The 21,071-nt window shown below is 39.0% G+C and overlaps 1 protein-coding gene and 1 pseudogene across 3 annotated transcripts in view; both read left to right on the top strand.

The window, feature by feature from the left end:
- Nucleotides 1–1,450: 1,450 nt before the first annotated feature.
- Nucleotides 1,451–21,071, top strand: part of TERB1 (telomere repeat binding bouquet formation protein 1) — a 40,481-nt gene continuing 20,860 nt past the window's right edge. Inside the window, exons 1-9 of one of the 3 annotated variants that reach the window (XM_053603464.1) lie at nucleotides 1,451–1,561; nucleotides 1,743–1,871; nucleotides 3,236–3,364; nucleotides 4,417–4,477; nucleotides 4,565–4,680; nucleotides 4,801–4,923; nucleotides 14,819–14,971; nucleotides 17,397–17,528; nucleotides 19,264–19,389. In XM_053603464.1, the coding sequence (XP_053459439.1) occupies nucleotides 1,453–1,561; nucleotides 1,743–1,871; nucleotides 3,236–3,364; nucleotides 4,417–4,477; nucleotides 4,565–4,680; nucleotides 4,801–4,923; nucleotides 14,819–14,971; nucleotides 17,397–17,528; nucleotides 19,264–19,389 (1,078 nt within the window). In that variant the 5' untranslated portion in view covers nucleotides 1,451–1,452. The remainder of the gene's footprint in view (nucleotides 1,562–1,742; nucleotides 1,872–3,235; nucleotides 3,365–4,416; nucleotides 4,478–4,564; nucleotides 4,681–4,800; nucleotides 4,924–14,818; nucleotides 14,972–17,396; nucleotides 17,529–19,263; nucleotides 19,390–21,071) is intronic. The other 2 variants (XM_053603473.1, XM_053603480.1) reach the window with 2 other exon arrangements.
- On the top strand, nucleotides 15,455–15,713 carry LOC128594574 (FXYD domain-containing ion transport regulator 4-like; annotated as a pseudogene).

Here is a 21,071-nt window from a genome sequence, read left to right as displayed (position 1 = left end):
TCTCATCAGCCCACAGATCATCTTCCAAAATTAAGCATATCTTAGGTCACAAGGCTAACCTCAATAAATTCAAAAGAATAGAAATTATCCCCTGTATTTTCTCAGACCATTATGGAATAAAAGTTGAACTCAACAGCAATAGAAATCTTCATACTCAAATAAAATTATAGAAACTAAATAACCTTATGCTGAATGATAGCTGGATCATAGACTAAAGAAGGAGATCATTAGATTTCTGGAATGAAACAATCATGAAGACACAAACTTTTAAAACCTGTGGGATAATGCAAAGACAGTTCCCTTTAGAGGTAAATTTATAGCATTAGATGCATTCATCAAGAAAACAGAAAGCAAGTCAGCAACCTAATGGGCCATCTCAAGCAACTGGAAAAGGAAGAACAATCTAATTCCAAACCTAGCAGAAGAAAAGAAATAAACAAAATTAGAGCTGAACTAAATGAAATTGAAAACAGAAGAATTATTCAGAAGAGCAGTGAAACAAAAGGTAGTTCTTTGAAAAGATTAATAAAATTGATAAACCCTTGGATAGACTAACCAGAAACAGAAAACAAGATCTCTAATAACTACAATCAGAAATGATAAAGGGGAAATAACAGATGCCACAGAAATACAAAATATTCTCAATGATTACTACAAAAATTCTATTCCCAGAAATATGAAAATGTAGAGGAGATGAACCAGTATCTGGAAGCACAATACCTTCCAAAACTCAGCCAGAAAGATTTAGAAACCTTGAATAGACCAGTATCAAGTACTGAAATAGCATCAATTATACAAAATCTCCCCCCAAAAGAAAAGCCCTGGACCAGATGGTTTCACACTAGAATTCTGTCAAACCTTCAAAGAAGAACTATACTGCATAAACTTTTCCAAAATATTCAGGTGTATGTGGCTGGCACCTTAGCTGCTTGAGCCACAGGTGCTGAGCCATGCCCAGCTATTTTTGTGTTGTAGTTGTCATTGTTTGGCAAGCCTGGTCTGGGTTCGAACCTGCCAGCTCCTGTGTATGTGGCTGGTGCCCTAGCCACTGAGCTGCCGGCTCCGAGCCAACATTTAGATTTTCTATTTCTATATTTTATGCAAGGGGAAAGCTGAAGAACCATACGTTCATTTTAAGTTCTTTCATTCAAAGTACATAGTGGCGCATGCCTATAGTCTTAGCTACTCTGGAGGCTGAGGCAGGAGGATCCCCTGAGGCAGAAGGATCCCTGGAGTTTGAGTCCAGCCTGGGTAACATGATGAGATCACCATCTCTAAAACAAATAAATAACAAAAATTATACATCTTTTATTTCTTAGATTATAAAAGTAATATATGCTTGTTATGTCAAAATGTCAACTATTCCAAGGACATATATTTAGGAAGTAAAATTTTATTAACTTTTAAAAGAAAACTTTTGGTTTAAAATAATTGAATTTTTGTTCTTTAGAAATGAAGACTGACCTGAACTTATTATTGGAGTGTCTAAAGTATCAAATGGACAACCCCTTTTCACAAAAGGAAGCTTTGGTCACTATTTATTCAATTTGTCTACAAAATAGTAAGATATGATAGTGAATTTTTATCTGTGATCCTAGTTCTTTAGTACTGTGATATAACAAATATGCCTAGTTCATTCTCTCTCACTCAGCTACTCTACATGTTACTTTCTTCATGTGATTTATTTTATTCCTAAAAAGAATAACCAAGTGTCATTTCTGTTTTGTCTTCATACCCTACAGATAATGCATGTATTTATTTTCGGGAAATTGGTGGTTTGACGTTTATAAAAAATCTTGCAAAATCAAGTGAACATAGTGTGGTAAAAGAAGCAGCGTTATATACATTAGGAGGTATTGCAGAAAAAAATGGTAAAATATTTATTTAAAATATTTATTTCATTACCCTTCAGGCATTGTGTTATAATTTAATAAACTAGTCAAAGATAATTTTAGAATTAAATTTCTTTTATACATGTTTAAATTGTTTTATCCAAGTAATTTAATCAGAAGATGAAAGTAACCCACAACTATATTATATGTGGGTAAATATGCATTGGGTATAGAAATTTATGTTGGCATGAACACTTTTTTGCAGAAATTTATGTTGGCAATAACACTAAAATGAGGTTGAATTTAAACCATTGGTTTATCAAACCAACTTTATATATTCTTGTATTTTCATTCATTAAATATATTTTCATCATGTTTTAAGAACCAAGCTCTATGGTAGGCATTGCAGATAACAAGGATAAATAAAACATAGACTGTGCCTTTGGAATAAAGTCTACTAGCTGGTTTTAGGTACTGGATAAAATGTTGATTATATCATTATGTTCAAATTATTTTTGTAAAACTCTGCTTATTGCATGATTACCATAAAACCCCATTGTCAATTGGTAACTTTTTTTTTTTTTGAGACAGAGTCTAACTATGTAGCCCTTGGTAGAGCGCTGTGGCGTCACCACTCATAGCAACCTCAAACTCTTGGGCTTAAGGGATTCTCTTGCCTAGCCTTCCAAGTAGCTGGGATTACCAGCACCCGCCACAATGCCTGGCTATTTTTTTGTTGTAGTTGTCATTGTCGTTTAGCAGGCCTGGGCCTGGTTCGAACCTGCCATTCCTGGTGTCTGTGACCAGTGTGCTAGCTGCTGAGCTATAGGCGCTGAGCCAAGTGGTAATATTTTTGATTTTTGAAAAGATTTTTATTTCTAGAAAAGACTGGAAAATACCACAAATATGTTTGCCTTTCTGTTTTCTAAAGCAAGTTTCTGAATTTTTCTTAAATTGTTTTTTTTTGTTTATTTTTGAGACAGAGTCTCATTTTGTCGCCCTCGGTAGAGTGCTATGGCGTCACAGCTCACAGAAACCTCCAGCTGTTGTGCTTAGGCGATTCTCTTGCCTCAGCCTCCCTGTTTTTCTTACTATATTTTGTTACTCATCTTAAATTTATTGTCAGATTTTATTTAATTTTTTATTTAGTTAGGTTTTATTGGAATTCTAGGGGATTTTGAGTCAAAATCAAATCTTTTGATTAAGATACTGCAGCTTTTGTCTGCTGATTGAGTAAGCTCTATATCAATTTGTCAGAAATCTTGTCTGACTAATAAATGCCAGTTAAATGAGATGTTTGAATGGGAACTTTCCCCAGTTTGGCAACTGTGTATTTTGTTTAGCACATTTTGAAACTTTTTTGTGCTAATGCATTGGAATTAAAATTATATTTTTTATTTCAGTTTACTGTCAACAAACTTTGTGTACTTCAGAGTTATTTGAAGACTTAACTTGCTTCTTATCTAATGATTCAAACATAAATTTGAAGAGAGTGTCCGTCTATGTTGTTCTGGTTCTGGTTTCAAATAATAGTAAGTACATTCTCTTATGATTGTTTAAAAACATTTTAAATAATAAAAATTGGAAAGTCATTATTGATCCTTTTATCATTAGTCTTTATACCAATGTCTTTTATTTTTTCCCAGAGACAATCTCATTCTGTTACTCCAAGCAGGAGTGCTATAGCATCAACCCTATCTCACAGCAACCTCAAACTTAGGAGTTCAGTGATTTTCCTGCCTCAGCCTCCTGAGTAGCTGGGACTACGGGCACATGCTATAATGCCTGGCTAGTTTTTCTATTTTTAGTAGAGATGGGGTCTCACTGTTGCTCAGGCTGGCCTGGAACTCCTGAACCCAAGTTTTCATCCAGCCTTGGCCTCCCAAAGTAGCTAGTATTTTAGGTGTGAGCCACCATGCCTGGTTTTATCAGTGTCTTTTTTAATCTAACTGCTGAGAACCACTAGCCTTAAAGAAAAGGGAATTAATAGCATTTAATCATTTACTATTTGTTAAATTTGTACCCCATAAATATATAGTTATAATTTAATAAAAAATTAAATTAAAAAAACAGTAATTTTACTATTTAACAAATATTGTAAAGTAACAGCTTTAAAAGGAAAAAAGTATTTGATGAATTAGTTTTGTTAATTTTCCACTGAATTGACCATTTAATGACAATGTTTACTATATCATACAACAATTAGTTTTTATTTTAGAATAATTATAGATTTACAGAAAAGTTTCAAAGGTAGTATAGAGTGTTTCCGTATACTTACTGCCCAGGGTAAGGTTGTTTTTCCCCCAGACTATTAGGTGTACACATGTTTTGATTACATACTTTGTCCAGATTTTATTGTAAAATAGAACCATGAAGCAAAATAAGTCTTTCATAAGTTTTGAGGAAATTTGAATGCCATTAGTCTCTAAGTAGTGTATTTTTATCTACTGTAATTCTGTATTACACTTTGTAATACTATAAAGTGGTTAAAAAATTATTTATTAAAATACTACTTAAACATCATTTTTCATGTCTGTAAGATTTCTAAATTAAAGTCATATTCATATATGGCTATTTTTTTAAGGGATGGGACAAACGCTTGTGAGAGAAACAGGTTGTATTACAGTTCTATCACAGTTGTTCAGGTAAACAAATATAAATTTCTTATTAATTATTTATTACTTAAGACCTTAATACATTTGTATTAACTTCCTTTTCTTTTAACCTAATAGGACAGTTCTTTCAAAATATGAGTTGAATTTGTCAGATAAAAATGTTTTCCAGAATTATCAGTTGTGGTCTTCAGTGTGTAGTACTCTGTGTGTTTGTGTCAACAATCCTCGAAATGGTAATTATCTCAAATATTTAAATATAAAGATAAAAATGAAAACTGATACTTTACACGTTATATTAAAACATGATTGACTTTGAAAAAAAAAAAAACATGATTGACTTTGTCTCCTTTCAGATGAAAATCAAAAGTTTTGCTGTTCACTTTTTTCATATGCTAATGAGTGGCTAATAAATTGCATGGAACCTGAGATAATTCGCCCAATTTGCTCATTTATAGGACTCACTCTTGCAAATAACAGTAAGTGTTTGCTATTCTCTAGGCCATACATTAAGAAATACATTTCGGGCTCCATGCCTGTGCCTCAAGTGGCTAATGTGCCAGCCACATACACCTGAGTGGCGGGTTCGAATCCAGCCTGGGCCCACCAAACAATGACAACTGTAACCAAAAAATAGCCGGGCCTTGTGGTGGGTGCCTGTAGTCCCAGCTACTTGGGAGGCAGAGGCAAGAGAATTGCTTGAGCCCAGGAGTTGGAGGTTGCTGTGAGCTATGATGCCACAGCACTCTACCCAGGGCGACAGCTTGAGGCTCTGTCTCAAAAAAAGAAAGAAAGAAAGAAAGAAATACATTTCAAAGGATAATAAACTATTTAATTCATTATTAAATTAATGAGTTCTAGTAATTAGGATCATTTTGGATGCATTAGGCTCTTGAAGGTAAGAAAATCTTAAAAGTGGGGTGGTGCCTGTGGCTCAGTGGGTAGGGCGCTGGCCCCATATACCGAGGGTGGCGGGTTCACAACCGGCCCCGGCTGAACTGAAACCCCCCAAAAAAAAAAAAAAGAAAGAAAATCTTAAAAGTAGATATTGTTGGGCGGCGCCTGTGGCTCAGTCGGTAGGGCGCCGGCCCCATATACCTAGGGTGGTGGGTTCAAACCTGGCCCCGGCCAAACTGTAACCAAAAAATAGCCGGGCGTTGTGGTGGGTGCCTGTAGTCCCAGCTACTCGGGAGGCTGAGGCAAGAGAATCGCTTAAGCCCAGGAGTTGGAGGTTGCTATGAGCTGTGTGAGGCCATGGCACTCTACCGAGGGCCATAAAGTGAGACTCTGTCTCTACAAAATAAAAAAAAAAAAAGTAGATATTGTTAAGAATGTATTGGGAAGATGGTATGGCAGCATTGTTTCTCAATCCCCACAGATACTTAAAAAACAGAGCAACTAAATAGCAAAACCAAAAACTCACAGAGTCTATTCTTATCTACAATGGAATTAAGTTAGAAATGAATAAAAATAAAACATCTGGAAAAGCCAATTATCTGGTAGTTAAACAGCATAGTAATAAAAAAACCCTATGAGCAAAGCATAAATCATAAAGGAAATTAGAAAATGTTTTTATCCTAGCATTCTGGGAGGCTGAAGCGGGTAGATTGCTTGAGCTCAGGAGTTTGAGACCAGCCTGAACAAGAGTGAGACCCCACCTCTACTAAAAGTAGAAAAACTAGCCAGGCATTGTGGTGAGTGACTGCGGTCCCAGTATTTGGGAGGCCAAGGCAAGAGGATTGCTTGAACCCAAGAGTTTGAGGTTGTTGTGAACTATGACTCCAGGCATGGTGTTCTAGCCAGGGGCAGTGGAGTGAGACTCTGTCTCAAAAAACAAACAAATAAACAGACACCTCATGCACACAAAAAAAAGAAAAAGAAAAAAGAAAATGTTTTTAACTGAATGATAATAAAAATACAACATTAAAAGCACTGTGGATGGCTTGGTGCCTGTAGCTCAGTGAGTAGAATTGCTGGCTGCATACACTGAATCTGGAGGGTTCAAGCCTGGCCTGGGCCTACTAAACAACAATAAGTGCAACCAAAAAATAGCTGGGTATTGTGGCAGGCACCTGTAGTCCCAGCTACTTGGGAGGCTGAGGCAAGAGAATCGCATAAGCCCCAGAGTTTGAGGTTGCTGTGAGCTGTGACGACACAGCACTTTACCAAGGATGACATAGTGAGACTCTGTCTCAAAAAAACAAAAACAAAAAAACACTGTGGGATGCTGCAAAAGCAGTGTCTAGAGGGAAATTTGTACTATTAAATAAAAAAAGAAGAAAGGTCTCAAATCAATTATATTAGCTTCTACTTAAGTAACCAGAAACCCAAGCAGTGTTAGAGTAAGTATAACAAAGGAAATAAAGAGAAGATCAGAAATTAATGAAATAGAAAAAAGAACAGAGAAAAATTACTGAAACCGTAGCTAGTTCTTTGAAAATTGATCCTCTAACCAGAGGATCAAAATGAGAGAAGGCTAAAATTAATAATTTAGATGAATTGAACAAAGATACAATCTACTAAACCTTACTCAAGAAGAAACAGGTAACCTGAATATTCCTATGTCTGTTAAAGAAATTGAATTTGGGCGGCGCCTGTGGCTCAGTGAGTGGGGCGCCGGCCCCATATGCCTAGGGTGGCGGGTTCAGACCCAGCCCCGGCCAAACTGCAACAAAAAAATAGCCGGGCATTGTGGCGGGCGCCTGTGGTCCCAGCTGCTCAGGAGGCTGAGGCAGGAGAATCGCGTAGGCCCTGGAGTTAGAGGTTGCTGTGAGCCGTGTGACGCCATGGCACTCTACCCGAGGGTGGTACAGTGAGACTCTGTCTCTACAAAAAAAAAAAAAAAGAAATTGAATTTATTGTATAAAACCTAGGCCAGATATGGTGGTTTATACTTAGAATTCTGGTGCTTTGGGAAGCCAAGGCAGGAGAATGGCTTGAGGCCAGAAGTTTGAGGCAAGCCTGGACAACATAGTGAGACCCCCATCTCTACAAAAAATTTAAAAATTATCTGGACATGGTGGTACATACCTATAGTCCTAGCTAATCAGGAGGGTGAGGCAGAAGGATTGACTGAGCCCAGTAGTTGAAGTTTATAGTGATTTATGTTTGGGCTGCTGCATTCTAGCCTGGGTGACACAGTAAGACCCTGTCTCTATTTCTTTAAAAAAAATAAGAAACTCTTAACACAAGCTGAGCGTGGTGGTATGTACCTATGGCCCTAACTACTTGTATGGCTGAGTTGGGAGGGTCACTTAAATTCAAGGCTGCAATGTGCTGTGATAATGCCTGAGAATAGCCACTACACTCTAGCCTGGGCAACATTGCAAGACCCCATCTCTCTAAGTAAAAAAAAAAACACACTCCTGAAAAAAGAAACCTTAACAAAGAAGAAATTCTAGGTTCTGGTGAATTCATTAGTGAATTATACCAAATTGTTTCAGGGGAAAAAAATTAAAACAAATAATTCAACATAAATTATTCCAGGAAATAGAAATGAAGAAACACTTCTTAACACTTAAAGCCAGTATTATTATACCCATATCAAAACCCAGAAAAAGCATTACAAGAAGATTGTAGACCAATATCACTTATGAGTATAAATGTAATAATATACTAACAAATCTAGCAATATATAGTAAGGATAATACATTATGTCCAGTATCCTAGGACTGCAGTTTAACATTAGAAAATTCACCATATTCACAGACTAGAAAAGAATGATACGATAATCTCAACAGGTGCAGGAAAAGCATTTGACATAATTCAATACAAATTTGTAACAAAAACTCTCGGTAAACTAGGAATAGAAGGGAACCGTCTTAATGCGATAAAGGGCCTCTATAAAATACTGCAGCTAACATACTTAATGGTGAAAGAGTTAATGATTTCCCCTGCGGCTGGAAAAAAGACAAGAACAGCTACTCTCACCACTTTTGTCTAACATTTTATTGGATGTCCTAGCCAGAACAGTAAGTCAAGAAAATGAAAACAAGGCATAGAGATAGGAAATAAAAAAGAAGGGCGGCACCTGTGGCTCAGCGGGTAGGGCGCCAGCCCCATATGCCGAGGGTGGTGGGTTCAAACCTGGCTCCGGCCAAAATGCAACAAAAAAATATCTGGGCATTGTGGCGGGCGCCTGTAGTCCCAGCTACTTGGGAGGCTGAGGCAAGAGAATTGCCTAAGCCCAGGAGTTGGAGGTTGCTGTGAGCTGTGTGAGGCCACAGCACTCTACAAAGGGCAATAAAGTGAGACTCTTGTCTCTACAAAAAAAAAAAAAAGAAGAAGAAGAAATATTTATTCATAGATATCATGTCTATGTAAAAAATTCTAAAAAATCTATAAGTAAGATAAAACTAGTAGTAATTTTAGGAAGGTCATATAAAAATCATTTATATTTATATATATTAGCAACAATAATTGGGAACATTATTGTTTACAGTAGTATCCAAAAACTAAATACTTAGGGATAGCTGGCACCCATAGCTCAGTAGGTAGGGTGCCAGCCACATACACCGGGCTGGCGGGTTCGAACCCAGCCCAGGCCAGCTAAACAACAACAACAACAAATAGCCAGGCTTGTGGCAGTTGCCTGTAGTCCCAGCTACTTGGGAGGCTGAGGCAAGACAATTGCTTAAGCCCAAGAGTTCAAGGTTGCTGTGAATTGTGACGCCACGACACTCTACCGAGGGCAACGAAGTGAGACTCTGTCTCAAAAATAAATAAATAAATACTTAGGGATAAATTTAATGAAACGTGCAATACCTATATGCGGAAAACTAAAATATTGCTGAAATAAAGACATTAATAGGGAAATATATAACACTCAGGGATTATAAGACTCAATATTGTGAGAATGCCACTTCTCAAATCTGTCTCTAGATTCATATCAATCTCAGTCAAAATCTCATCAGGCTTCTTTTTTTTTTTTTTTTTTGAGACAGTCTCACTATGTTGCCCTTGGTAGAGTGCTGTGCCATCACAGCTCACAGCAACCTGAAAATCTTGGGCTTAAGCAATTCTCTTGCCTCAGCCTTCCAAGTAGCTGGAGGAAAACCATAGTCTTTTCAATAAATAGTGCAGGGAGAAAGTGGATATCTATTTGCAGAATATGAGTCTCAATCCTTATCTCACATAGTATACAAAAATTAACTTGAAATGCTCCATAGACCTAAATACAAGAGTGAAAAATATAAAGTTTCTAGACAAAAATAGGAGAAAATTTTCACAACTTGGGATAAACAAGGATTTCTTAGGATATAAAAAGCAGGAATCACTAAAGAAAAAAGTAAGTTAGACTTCACTGAAACTGAAATCTTTTGTTCATTAAGAGCTTGCTAAAATGATGGAAGGCAAGACACAGACTGAGAGAAAATATTTGAAAAGCATACACTGATAAAGAACTTGTACCTAGAATATGTAAAGAACTCTTACAAATCAATATGACAAAAACAACCTAATGATTAAAAAATGAGCAAAAGATTTGAGCAGATATTTCACCAAAGAAGATATGAATATTAAGCCCTTGAAAGGATGCTCAAGATGGTCAGTCATCAGAGAAATTCAAAGTAAAACCCCATGGAGATACCCCCTAGCATGACTAAAGTAAAACATGGTTATGTTAAATATTGGTGAGGATGTAGAGCAACTAGAATATTTGCACATTGCTGATGTAGATCTATTTTCAGGTGTCTGGGCCCGTTGCAGACAATCTCTCTGGCTCGTGCCTGCAATCTCAGCACTTTGGGAGGGCGAGGTAGGAGGATCGCTTGAGGCCAGGAGTTCAAGACTAGCTTGAGCAATAGAGAGACCCTGTCTCTACAAAAATAAAATAACATTATATTCAGAGGCCAGGCGTGGTGGCTTATGTCTGTAATCCTAGCACTCTGGGAGGCCAAGGCAGGTGGATTGCATGAGCTCGGGAGTTCAAGACCAGCCTGAGCAAGAGCGAGACCCTGTCTCTAAAAATAGCTGGGCATTGTGGTGGGCACTGATAGTCCCAGCTACTTGGGAGGCTGAGGCAAGAGAATCTCTTGCACCCAAGATTTGGAGATTGCTGTGAGCTGTGACGCCATGACACTCTACCAAGGGTATCTAAGTGAGACTCTGTCTCAAAAAAAAAATTTATGTTCAGGTGTTTGAAATATTCATGTTTCACTTGCAAAGGGGTATATCACGAGAGTTCCAAAAATTGGAATCTGTTTTCATGATTCCTTGACATTTCCTCTTCCTTATAAGCTAACTTGAATGAATGACAGTTCTAGGACCTTATTACTCTTAGCAAACTGGTATAAAGTATAGATTAAAAGAAGTCTGAAATAGCATATGATGAGCATGGTCTAGGATGGTTTTTTTTTTTGGCAGTTTTTGGCTGGGGCTGGGTTTGAACCCGCCATATGGGGCCCGGTGTCCTACTCCTTTGAGCCACAGGGGCTGCCCTAGGATGTTTTTAAGATGATTGAATTTTTGTCAGTTAGTATATAACTAAGAATCTTTATGGAGAGAAGAGAACACTTATCTACTATTGGTGAGATTGCAAACTAATTCAGCCTTTTTGGAAAGAAGTATGGAGAATCCTCAAGGAGCTAAAAATAGACCTTCCATTTAATCCCACAATCCCCTTACTAGGTATCTACTGAGAAGAAAAAAATAATTGTACCATAAGGACATTTGCACTTGAATGTTTTGTTTTTTTTTTTTTTTTGGTAGAGACAGAGTCTCATTTTATGGCCCTCAGTAGAGTGCCATGGTATCACACAGCTCACAGCAACCTCCAACTCCTGGGCTTAAGCGATTCTCTTGCCTCAGCCTCCCAAGCAGCTGGGACTACAGGCGCCCGCCACAACGCCCAGCTATTTTTTGGTTGCAGTTCAGCCGGGGCTGGGTTTGAACCCACCACCCTCAGGTATATGGGGCCGGCACCTTACCAACTGAGCCACAGGTGCCGCCCATGCACGTGAATGTTTATAGCAGCCCATGAATGGATAAAAGAAACTGTGGTATATGTATACCCTGGAATACTGTTCAACCACAAAGAAAGATGGAGATGTCACATCTTGTGTATTTACCTGGAAGCATAAGGAGAACATTCTTTTAAGCAAATCATCACAAGAATTGAAAAGCAAGCATCCAAAGTATTCAATATCAAACTAGTAGATGAACAACTACACACCCACATGAGAGAAAAACATTTAAATTCAAGGAGGGAGGAGGGGGTGTGGTAAGCAATCATCTCTTGGGTACAATGGAGAGGTATATGGCATACTTCCTGGGTGAAGGGCTCAACTACAACTTGGATTTTACCTAACAAATGCAAACAATGTAACCTAATCGTATATAATCTTATATTAATCTGTAATTTAAAAAAATGAAAAATAATTTTGTGGGTAACACAATGCCATTTTTACCTCAGCATTTAAAAATACTTCTTTTTTTGAAAATTTGTATTTAAAATTTTTTTTTATTTTTAGAGATGGGATCTTGCTATGTTGCTCAGGCTCATCTTGAACTCCTGGGCTCAAGCCATCCTCTTGCTTTGGCCTCCTATGTAGCTGGGACTACAGAACACATCACTGTGCCTGGGTTTGAAGATTTTGTTGTTTAGGGTCTCTATTAGCCAGTCTGGTGTGCAGTGGCATAATCACAACTAACTGCCACCTCAAACTCAAGCAATCTCCTAGCTCAGCTTCCTAGGTAGCTAGGACTACAGGGGCCCATCACTACACCTGGCTATTAAAAACATTTTTTTTTTGTAGAGGAGGGTATCATTATGTTGCCTATGCTGTTCTATAGTTCCCGGCCTCAGGTGATCCTCCGCCTTCCAAAGTGCACTGAAGAATTCCTTCCTCCCTCCCTCTCTTGCATTCTTGCTTGCTTTTTTTTTGTTTGTTTTTCTTTGAGACAGAGTCTCAAGCTGCCACCCTGGGTAGAGTGGCATCACAGCTCACAGCAACCTCAAACTCTTGGGCTTAAGCAATTCTCTTGCCTCAGCCTCCCAAGTAGCTGGGACTACAGCTTGTAGTTGTCATTTGGCAGGCCCAGGCTGACCTGCCAGCTCTGGTGTATGTGACTGGTGCCCTAGTCACTGAGCTACAGGCGCTGAGCCTGCATTTGTGCTTTCTTTTTTTTTTTTTTTGTAGAGACAGAGTTTCACTTTATTGCCCTCGGTAGAGTGCTGTGGCATCACACAACTCACAGCAACCTCCAACTCCTGGGCCTAGGCGATTCTCCTGCCTCAGCCTCCCGAGTAGCTGGGACTACAGGCACCCGCCACAACACCCGGCTACGTGCTTTCTAACTTTCCATCAGGTTTTCATCATCCTGCCTTCCATCATCCATCATCTCTCCATCATCCCTCTACCTCCCCTCCACCATCCATCTCTCTACCATCCATTATCTATCATTCCTTTAAGTCTCCATCATCTCTGCAATATCTCTCTATCATCCCTCCCATCCTCCATCTCTCCATCGTCTCTCCTCCACCTTCTGTCTTCCCTTTGCTTCCCTTCCTTTCTTACCTTCCTTCCCTTCTTTTTGGCAGAGTTGCATTCTGTTGCCCTGGGTTAAAATGCTATGGTGTCATAGCTCACAACAACCTCAAACTCCTGAGCTCAAATGATCCTTTTGCCTCAACTTCCTGAGTAGCTGGGACTATAGGTGCCTGCCATAGCGGCCGGCTAGTTTTTTCCATTTTTAGTAGAGACCTAAGAGATGGGGTCTTGCTCTTGCTCAGGCTGGTTTTGAACTCCTGAGCTCAAGCAATCCAACTGCCTCAGCCTCTCAAAGTGCTAGGATTTCAGGTGTAAGCCATCACGCTTGGCCACCGAGTTTTTTTTTTTTAATGAAAATGCTTTCTAGGGCCAGGTGCCTGTAATCCTAGCAGTCTGGGAGGCTGAGGCAGGTGATTTGCTTGAGCTCAGGAGTTGGGATCTCAGACTGAGATCCCAACTCTACTAACAATAAATACACTAGCTGGGCATATGTGGGGTGCCTGTACCAGCTACTGGGAAGGCTGAGGCAGGAAGATTGCTTGAGCCCAGGAGTTTGAGGTTACTGTGAGCTAGGGTGATGCTATAGCACTACTTCACCCTGGGTGACAGAGTGAGACTCTATCTCCAAAAAAAAAAAAAGACAGAAAATAATTTCTAATAAAAAAGCCTGTTTTCAAGTGTCCATAATACTAAAAATGTTTACTCGCCTTGTTTCCTTATACTTCCTTTCCCAGATTTGGAAAATTTGGAATATATATATTATCTATTTTATTGAAAAGTACAAAAAATAAATTTTGTCTTAAAATCATCTTGGCTTTAATTTATGGAATTAAGGCAAATTGGGAAGGTTAGCGGTAGAATCATAATCACTACTAATCCATGTACACATTTGTTATAAGCCCATTACTATGATGGAGGCTGTGGAGACTATTGAATCCACAGACACTGGGATACTTTCTCATTAGTATCATTTTCAACAGGGAACAAAAACTTCAGATTTAAAAATATGTATGTATGTATATATATGTCATCGAATCTTTGCTTGTAGAAGTTGTTATGAGTCTCAATGTTATGTTATAATTTTATGCTCCAATAAGTCAAAGACTTTAGTATCAATAAGACACATGAGATATGTGCTCCTTTGGAACAGTTAAATTACTTTGCCTTTTGGGGAGCCAGGCCATCTGAGGAACGAGTTATGTTGGAATTCAGAAAGCAGGCAACTTGCTAATTACCAAGGTCAATGAATGAATCTGTCTTTATAGCTCTAGTGAAAAAATTATTTAATAATGTTGAAGGACAGTTTAATAATATTCTTACAAAATGCACCAGTTTTTACTAAATGAAGTAGATTTCTAGCACACAAGAAATATTATACTATATATGTAGTTGTACTGTGTCAAAGTTGAGGTGTTTACGTAAATAACCTATCTATCTTATGGCTCGGCACCTGTGGCTCAAGCGGCTAAGGTGCCAGCCACATACACCTGAGCTGATGGGTTTGAATCCAGCCCTGGCCTGCCAAACAAAAAATAGCTGGGCGTTGTGGCGGGCACCTGTAGTCCCAAGTACTTGGGAAGCGGAGGCAGGAGAATTGCTTGAGCCCGGTAGTTGGAGGTTGCTGTGAGCATTGATGCCACAGCACTCTACCCAGGGCAACAGCTTGAGGCTCTGTCTCTAAAAATAAATAAATAAATAATATTAAAAAATAACATATCTTATGTATATATACAGGTAAAGACTGGATTTTTAATTCTTTAATTTTGGGATTTGTAGTATGTATTTGAAAAAAAGGTCAAGTTATTGTTTAGTGCCAATTAATTGAATGAAGCCACATACCTATCTTATTTGAGATATTAATAGTTCTGCTTTTTTATTCCTTAAGTTTCTGTTCAGAAATACTTTATATCTGTGGGTGGACTGGACATATTGGCTCAAGTTTTTGTGCAACTGGAATCTGATTCCCACAAGACTCTTTCCAGTGCTAAGCTTGCAGCAGTGGTAACAAAGACAGTGGATGCTTGTATTGCTGATAATCGTGAGTAAAAATGCTTACTCATTTTCCTACAATTGAATTTTATTTTATTTTATTTTTTGCAGTTTTTTGACCGGGGCCAGGTTTGAACCCGCCACCTCCGGTATATGGGGCCAGCGCTCTTCTCCTTGAGCCATAGGAACTGCCCAATTGAATTTTATTTTAATTTAGCATGGTCAGTGTGAAAATGGTAGATTGAACACTAACATGGATTAGACTAACAGTTTCTCGCAGGTGGAAGAGAATCTTAGACATTATCTCATCTAGCAATTTATTTTCTCATGGAGGTTATAGCTTCACTAAGGATTCAAATATAAATCTTCTGACTTCAGGTCTAATGATAGAATCAAAATAAGATTCTGATAGCCCCGGCAGCCTCCTCAGACCTGCACTCAGGATACTGAAGCAGAGAGGTTGAGTAACCAGCTGAGTCACACAGCTGCCTTCCCTGCAGCCCACCTGCAGCCCCGCCCCTTGAGCCAGGGCATGGAGAGAGTGACCTGGGCCCTTCTGCTACTGGCAGGCTTGCTTGCCTTGGAAGCCAAGGACCTCTTTGCAGATAAAGATGATCCCTTCTACTATGACTGGGAAAGTCTGCAGCTGGGCGGGATGATCTTTGGAGACCTCCTGTGCATCGCTGGGATTGCGCTGGCCTGAGTGGCAAATGTAAATGCAAGGGCAACTGGAAGCATAGCCTGAGAAAGCCACCCCACTCATCACTCCAGGCTTTGCCAGTACCTGCTGAGCACAGACCAGCCCCTGAAGGATTCCTGGTATTGGCCCCCAGCCCCCCCCCCCACCCCCCGTCCCACTTCCCAGGGAGGCCTTGCCCTCCTGGATGGACTTTTTCTCCAAGGCAGGCTGACAGGCTCCCTTCTGATTGTGAGGCTGTCCAAAGCTTATTTCCAGATTCAACTGGTCCCCCCCCCCCCGCCCAAAAAAACCCAAAATAAGATTCTATCACTCCTAGGCTGGGGGTGGAGGCTCATGCCTATAATCTTAGCCCTCTGGGAGGTCAAGGTGTGTGGGATTCCTTGAGCTCAGGAGTTTGAGACCTCTGTCTCTAAAAATAGCAGTGTTGTGGTGGGCACCTGTAGTCCCAGCTGCTTGGGAGGCTGAGGCAAGAGGATCACTTGAGCCCAAGAGTTTGAGGTTGCTGCGAGCTGTGATGCCAAGGCACTTTCCTAAGGGCAACAAAGTGAGACACTATCTCAAAAAAAGAAAGATCTTCTATCACTCCTAAACCTTTCTTTCACTTAGAAAGGGAGCCTTATGATACATTACTGTGGTTCTAGCTACTCAGGAGGCTGAGCCAGAAGGATTGCTTGAGCCCGGGAGTTGGAGGTTGCAAAGTGAGAGCTATCATTGTGCCACTGTACTCCAGTCTGGGTGACAGAGCACAGCAGGGCCTGTTTCTAAATTTTTCTTTTTCTAAACATCTTTGAAAAAGCAGCATTAAACATCCTGGAAGAGAAATCTAGGCACATTTTTGAGACATAAGGAATGAAAAACCCATTTTATAGATCTTTAAGAATTATATAAAGAATTAAGGTCTGCCTCTTTCTAATAAGTAATGAAAGTTGCACCTGAAACATCATTCCTGGTGAGTCACAGAACCAGATTTAAATCCATGCCTGCTTCTCACATGTATGAACACTGACGAATGATAGTTTATAAATTTTTGTAATAAACAGTTCTATTGGCATTCACATATAACTGGGGAGGAAAAAGGGGGATGATTTTTTTAAAAGCAGTTATTGAGGGCCTGCCATATGCTGAGCTTTAGAGATAAAAATGATCAGTCAAAAAAAAAAAAAACCCCAAAATGATTAGACCTTTAAGGAATTTTCAAACTTATTATTGATACCAATGTTGTTAGACTCTGGGTAAACTCTGTTAAAAGCCCCATGAGAGAAGTATATCTTAAAATGATAGACTTCTTGACTTTGTCAAGCTTCAGATATACTTCATTGCATCATTAACATTAGTAGAACAATGGACAGTTAATAGTGCACATGTATTTCAATGTCAGGCAGGAGTTGATTTCATAGGAAAGTCTTTGCTGTCTCATTTAGATGAGAAGTAAGTAAGTTGAGAGTAAGCATATTCAGCTTTTAGAAGGTAGTATTCATATTCACAATATTATGCAGAACAATTAAGAAGAAATCATTCTAAAAAAATTTGTTTTAGTAATATAATTTTAGTATAGGAAGGAGGAGTAATGAGAGCTGTTATAATATACCACAGTGAATGAATTTATTTATATTTACATATACATATATATTAGATGTTATGATATGTGTATATTAGATGTTCTTTATAGACATATCTTTTTCCCTGGATAAGCTCTGAAAAATATATAGCATGCATATATTTGTAAGTTATAAATTTGTATTTAGTATCTTTTTTTTCTATTTTATACTAATAGCTACTTTTGGGATAGTACTAGCCAAGTACCACATTGTTCCGAAACTTCTGGCATTACTGCTTCATAAAAGTCTGGATTCAGCAGAAAAATTCAGCATCATACTTACTCTTGGTCATTGCACAGAGGATTGTGGTAAGTATTTGATTTATTTAGTGTGCTTATTAAAACAGTAGAGTAGAAATAAATTGCCTGCCACTAGGTTATATCAAAGGCTTAAAATTATTGGCTTTCCCTATTCAGTCCCCAAACCAGTCATTTTAGTTCTTCATCCTCCTTCACACATTGTATTCAGTCATTTACTAAGACCTGTGATTCTACTTCTATTTACCCCTCATCCTTTTTTCCCCAATTCTAGTGCTGCCCTCCCAATTTAGGTCCTTAGCCCCTCAATACCTTCCACCAATATTATTGCAATAGCAAACCTTCAAAGGTTCTTTCTTTCTCTACCAGAAAGTACTTATTACTCTTTCCTCTCTATATTCTTTTCTCTTTTCCCTTCCATCTTCTTCCTTCTCTCTACTTCCTCCCATTTTCTCTCTTCCAATCTACTCCTTCTTTCCATGCTCTCCACTTTCCCCTCACTCTCTCTCTTCTTCCAGGTTCCTCCTCCTCTCTCTCCCCCTTCCATTTTTCTACTTTTCTCCCTTTGCCCTCTCTTGCTTCTTCCATCTGTCTTCCTTCCCTCATTTTCTATTTCCTTCATTAGTTTATTTCTCTATTTGTTCTTTTATCCTCTGTGTAATTTAGGATTGACAGTGAGGGCAGTTTGTTTACCCTTATGAGATATGATACTACTCTATGGCTATATTTCAGAAACCATCACTTATGAGACTTAGATATTTTGTTATAGCAAATAATCCATTTGTATATATATATTTTTTTTTGTAGAGACAGAGTCTCACTTTATGGCCCTGGGTAGAGTGCCATGGCATCACACAGCTCACAGCAACCTCCAACTCCTGGGCTTAAGCGATTCTCTTGCCTCAGCCTCCCGAGTAGCTGAGACTACAGGCGCCCGCCACAACACCCAGCTTTTTTTTGTTTGCAGTTTGGCCGGGGCCGGGCTTGAACCCGCCACCCTCGGTATATGGGGCCGGCGCCCTACCGACTGAGCCACAGGTGCCGCCCGACAATATGTATTTTTTTTGAGACAGAGTCACTCTGTTGTCCAGACCAGAGTGCAGTGGTGTAATCATAGCTCACTGTAACTTTAAACTCCTGGCCTCTAGCAATCCTCCTGCTTTAGCCTCCTGAGTAGCTAGAACTACAGGCAAGCTTCACCAAGTCCAGCTAATTTTTAAATTTTTTTGTGAGATAGTGTCTCATTTGTTACCTAGGCTGGCCTTAAACTCCTGTCCTCAAGCCTTGCCCTCTTAAGAATACAAGCATGAGCCACTGCATCTGGCCTTGAAAATACATTTGAAACTATGCATTTCTGTAATTTTATTTATTGATTTATTTATCTTTTGGGGGACCAAGTCTCACTATGTTGCCCAGGCTGTAGTGCAGTGGTACAATCATAGTTCATTATAACCTCAAACTCCTTTGCTCAAGCAATCCTCCCACCTCAGCCTCTTGAGAACCTGAGACTACATGCATGTGCCACCATGCCTGGTCAATTTTTAAATGTTTTAGAGGTTGGGTCTTGCTGTGTTGCCTGGCCTAGTGTCAAACACTTGGCTTCAAGCAGTGTCCAGCCTTGCCTCTCAAAGTGCTGAGATTAGGTTTGAGCCACTGCGCCCAGCCCTTTTTTTCTATTTTTAAAATTTTGAACTGTTTATAATTATTACAAGGAAGAATTACATATGACCTCATACGGAGAGTTTATGGTAAAATTATTGTCTTTAATTTTTGCTGTGTTTTCTAGAGGAAAATCAGTATGACCTTTTTAAAAACAATGGGCTACCACTCATGATACAAGCCTTAAGTGATTCTCAGAATGAAGAACTAAACAAAGCTGCCACATTTGTGCTTCACAACTGCCAAAAAACTGGTAAGTGTACTGTTACTTTAAGAATATACCACCCAAAGTTTCTAAAGGGAACTTATATCTGCTTTAATGAGCCAAACCCTTTTAGTTCTCAAGCTATTCTCAAGATACTCTTACATTTGAAAAACAGAGTATGTAATTGGGACATGACAACTAGGGTATATTCATCATATACAAACCTATAAAGGAGAGAGCTACAGTATAAATAATTCACTTATTTTATGCCATGTAGACAAATTTAGTTTGTAGGACTTAAATGTGAGGACTAAGGGTTATTTATTATTAAATCACAATATAAAGTACACATTTATTTATTTAAGAATGTTTGAGTTTCTGTTATGTGCCAGCCACTGTGCTAGGCATTGGGGATACAGTGATAAAAAGAAAAAATACTTTCTGTACATTCATAGAGCTTACTTTAATTAGAGAAATAGACATTAATTGAATAATCTCAACTATGAGACTATGTATTACAAATTGACATACATAAGGGTTATGAAGAGATGGACCATGGCTCTTTGAGAGCCTAAAACAGAGGAATCTGGTCTAGACTTGAAGCAGAAAAGGCTTTGGAAAAAAATGATTCTTGAGCTGAGATCTGAATGTTTAGAGTTAATTAGGTGAAAAGAAAGGAATTTGTTATGGGCAAGTATTGCAGGTATAAGGAAGAGTGAGTTACAAAAGTCTTGTGGTAGGAGAGAGCCTGATGCATTTAAAGAATCAATGACCAGTGTTGCTGGTGTACAAAGGGCAGTGGCCATGATAAGGATTTTGGTCTTTATGAAAGAAAAATTTCAGATACAATATGTTAAAAAGAAAGATTTAAGGCTGGAAGCGGTGGCTCACACCTATAATCCGAGCACTTGGGCAGGTGAGCCAGGTGGATTGCTTGACCTCACAAGTTCAAGACCAGCTTGAGCCAGAGCGAGTCCCTGTCTCTAAAAATAGCCAGGTGTTGTGGCAGGCACCTGTAATCACAGCTACTTGGGAGGCTGATGCGAGAGTATCGCTTAAGCCCAGGAGTTTCAGGTTGCTGTGAGGTAAGATACATGCCACTCTACCGAGGGTGACCAAGTAAGACTCTGTCTCAAAAAAAAAAAAAAAAAAAAAAAGATTTATAAGTTTATAGGAAGGAACTACTTTATGAACATTGTTTTTTTTGTTGTTGTTGTTGTTGTTTTTTGTAGAGACAGAGTCTCACTTTATGGCCCTCCGTAGAGTGCGTGGCCTCACACAGCTCACAGCAACCTCCAACTCCTGGGCTCAAGCAATTCTCTTGCCTCAGCCTCCCGAGCAGCTGGGACTAAATGCCCAGCTATTTTTTGGTTGCAGTTTGGCCGGGGCTGGGCCTGAACCCGCCACCCTCGGTATATTGGGCCGGCGCCCTACCGACTGAGCCACAGGTGCCACCCTATGAACATTGTTTTAAAAAACTTCTTTAAAACCATTATCCATGTATCCATATACTACCTACCAGAGGGGGTTTTTGTGCTTGTTACAAGATTACTTTTCCTTGTAACTCTGAAGAGTAAAGTCTAATTTATGACATTTGGCTCCTGGGCCTCTGCCAAGCACTCTTTCCATTTATTTCATACCAGATAAGTTATTAATATTGTCTAGATGGACAAAATTTAACGAAAGAGTACGGTGGAGTATGAGGTTTTATTTATTTAAATTGTTAAAAA

Source organism: Nycticebus coucang, chromosome 2 (assembly GCF_027406575.1).
Source record: "Nycticebus coucang isolate mNycCou1 chromosome 2, mNycCou1.pri, whole genome shotgun sequence".
In the NCBI taxonomy this organism is placed as follows: domain Eukaryota; kingdom Metazoa; phylum Chordata; class Mammalia; order Primates; family Lorisidae; genus Nycticebus; species Nycticebus coucang.
This window is presented reverse-complemented; position numbering and strand designations above follow the sequence as displayed.